We start from the raw sequence: 3,151 nt of genomic DNA on the forward strand, positions 1-3,151 counted from the left end.
ATCGTGCAATCCATAACATATATCCATTTTCTATGTAATATATCTGTATTATTAAAATGAATATTATTCTATTTATGAATCTAGCCATCATCTCTCTTTCTATTTATCTTTATATCTTCACCTCTCATGTATCCATTTGCAATATATCTGTATTTTGAAAAATAATTCTATCTATCTGTTATTAAATTATTTAGCAGTTTTTATTTGCATGTATTAAACACATCTGCCAACCAAACAGATGCGTTTGGACAATTCCAATAGAAAGACATCCGTTCACATATTACAATTTCCAAAAATAAATAAGTAGAGTTCAAAAATAAAGTATTTATTGCAGAGGTTGATTTGTGGGAATAAAATACTTTTTTTTCCAGGTTGTATTCAAAGAACCAAAAAAAATAAAATAATAAAATAAAGAATATACATACATATATATATATATATATATATATATATATATATATATATATATATATATTCACACACAAACACATGAACTTCACAAAATACAATGACATAAAATATTTAGGGCTGCGGATAGAGAAAGGAAGGATTTACAAAATGTCCCGCACTGTGTATAATACAGAGAACGAATAAGGAGGGTGGTCTTCATCTTCATCATCATCAGCATCAGGAGAGGAGAAGGCAACTGTTGCACATTGACCATCACTAGACTGGAACACCACTACTAGCAAGTTACAGTGGATTATCTCTAACACAGTGTCCTTACAGTGTACATCTCCCAATAACCGCCAGTGACTACATATGGTGTGAATTTAGTCTAAACTAGGACTGAACAGACATAGACCCTCAGCTCAAACTGCTCTGCGCTTCTCATTTATTATTTATCACAGTTGTTGCTGCTGGGAAGAAGTAAAAATGCTTCCAATCCCCCCCCCACTTCATTGTGTGTTTGTGAAAGTTAATCGTGTGGTTGTGAACTTACCAGTTGTTGCTAACATTCTGGAAGGAGGGGGGGGGGGGTCAAGGAAAAAACTGTAAAATAATACTGGAGATCTTGGTAGGAAGCAATTTCATGTAGGAAGCAATTTCTAATAAGAGAAGTACCTACCAGCAGAACCCTGATAGAAAGAGAAGACAACATTGTTGCACCTAGAACAGTGTTTCCCAACCAGGGTGCCTCCAGCTGTTGCAAAACTACAACTCCCAGCATGCCCGGACAGCCGTTGGCTGTCCGGGCATGCTGGGAGTTGTAGTTTTGCAACAGCTGGAGGCACCCTGGTTGGGAAACACCTAGAAGAACCAGGTTTTTGAGGTGTTGTCATCCATGGACTGTTCTCATTTCAGTTCTGGCTGTAGACCTGATTGGAAAACAATTGATGGCTTCTTGTGTATTTACTGCAAGTTCTCAGTAAAGATCCCTGCTCCAATAATATCTCTAATAAAAAGTCCTGGTCCTAGAGAGTCAATGGACCGCAGAATATTTCATCCTTTTCTGTTTTTGTCTTTGGTTGCAAAACCAGACTCGAACCACGTTCTTTTTAAGGTCCAGTTTCTCAGCAATGGCTGCTATTTTCTCCGACGAGGGTCTGGGCTGGATGGAAAAGTAGGCTTCTAGGGACCTTTTCTCTGGGGCTGCGATAGAGGTGCGTTTGCGTTTTCTCTCGCTCCCGTTAAAGAGCTCTGGCTTTGCGTTTTTCTCTCTGTAGGCAGCCTCAGCTTCTTCCAACCAAGCCTGGAGGACTGGTTTCAGGGCTATCATGTTGTTATGGGACAATGTCAAGGACTCAAACCTGCAGATGGTGCTCTGGCTGAGAGAGCCAACACCTGGAATCTTGAGATTGGCCAAAGCTGCCCCAACATCTGCCTGAGTCACTCCAAGTTTTATCCTCCTCTGCTTGAACCTTTCTGCAAAAGCCTCAAGCTCCCTTGGATCCGACTCGACATCATTGATGCAGGACATCCCATTGTGAGCAGAGTGAGGGTGGCCCATCCCCATGGCTTGGTGCAGATGCCCCATGGCACCCAGGTGATGTGGATGGAGTTGGGAGGACATGACAGTGTGGTCATTGGCCCCCATACCACTCACAGTCAAGGTAGGTGAGATATGGTCCAGCAGGTCCCCCTCCAAGCATTGGTGCACTGAGTGATGCGGATGCGTTGTCAGTGTAGACGGATGCGAGATGGGCACTGTGGAGGAGGTAGACGTGCAGGGGACACTGCTCATGGTATGGTAGGTTATGTCTGGTTTGAATGGATGGTTCTTGCCGTGTGAGACAATATCCACAGCCGCCAGAGCTTCAGCACGGGCCAGCAAACTCTCATCAAAGCCTCCAAATATATTGCCCTGGAGCTGCAAGCAAGAATGCACATAGTAGTGTCAGTGGGGAATACTGTCAACTCAGGATTCAAAAACATTTTCAAGCACACAGATTCCCCCTCAAAGCTCAGGTCATAAAAATTAATATGAAGGCAGAAGCTTTGCTTGGATAGACATGTGGATCTGAGACAAGAGAGGGGGAGAGGTACTGAGGGAGCAGGGGAGAGAGAGGGAGGAAGCTGCAGACATCTGCAATTGTTCTGATGACATGAAAAAAACATTAAGCAAGAGGCTGTCAGAAAATGTGCCTTAAAGCAGTAAGTAATTGTGGCTGATGCCCATACCTGGGGGGCTGGCAGGCAGACCCTGCGCATAGCCTCTGTGCTGGAGTGCAGGCTGGAGTACTTGGGCTCCTGCAGGATTGGGTGCATGGAGAAAGGCTGCTTACTGTTCATAGCCATCATCCTGCCTCACCTGGCAATAGATCCAGGGCTGTCTCTGTGGCTCGCCACTCTTAAAGTGAGCTATGACAGAGCTGGTGTGCAGCAGAGTCCCTCTCCCTCTCCCTCTCCCCACCTGCTTCTTCACTCATCTTACAGCCACTATGCCAAGAATAGGTCCAGCCGGACTGCGCCTGCGCCGATCAGCTGCTACTAACAGTTACAGTAAGTAGCCCGGGGAAGGGAAGCGGTCTCTCCACCGGCAGGCATGTGGCAGGCTTGTTTAATGGAGAAAAAGACCACTGTTTAACTAAGCAGGGCAGGGGGCACACAGAACACCCTGTGCAGGGGACTGTGGAGGTGGAAAGTTAGGGACCCCCGCCCCCACCCCTGGGGGATGTGTCAGGTATATACACACATGACTCTATACACA

At 45.0% G+C, this 3,151-nt stretch overlaps 1 protein-coding gene across 1 annotated transcript; it reads right to left on the reverse strand.

The window, feature by feature from the left end:
• Nucleotides 1-1,242: 1,242 nt before the first annotated feature.
• On the reverse strand, nt 1,243-2,826 carry POU4F3 (POU class 4 homeobox 3). Its single transcript, XM_056574883.1, has 2 exons — nt 2,623-2,826; nt 1,243-2,311 (listed from the first exon to the last, which is right to left on the reverse strand). The coding sequence occupies exons 1-2, from the start codon at nt 2,740-2,742 to the stop codon at nt 1,424-1,426; spliced, it is 1,008 nt and encodes a 335-aa protein (XP_056430858.1). The 5' UTR covers nt 2,743-2,826; the 3' UTR covers nt 1,243-1,423.
• Nucleotides 2,827-3,151: the final 325 nt, after the last annotated feature.

Source organism: Hyla sarda, chromosome 4 (genome assembly GCF_029499605.1).
Source record: "Hyla sarda isolate aHylSar1 chromosome 4, aHylSar1.hap1, whole genome shotgun sequence".
Classification (NCBI taxonomy): Eukaryota; Metazoa; Chordata; class Amphibia; order Anura; family Hylidae; genus Hyla; species Hyla sarda.

Coding starts and splice junctions, on each gene's coding strand:
- POU4F3 (XM_056574883.1), bottom strand. CDS start 2,742: ATGATGGCTATGAACAGTAAGCAGCCTTTCTCCATGCACCCAATCCTG. Junction 2,312..2,622: donor TCTGCCTGCCAGCCCCCCAG/GTATGGGCATCA, acceptor TCTTGCTTGCAG/CTCCAGGGCAATATATTTGG.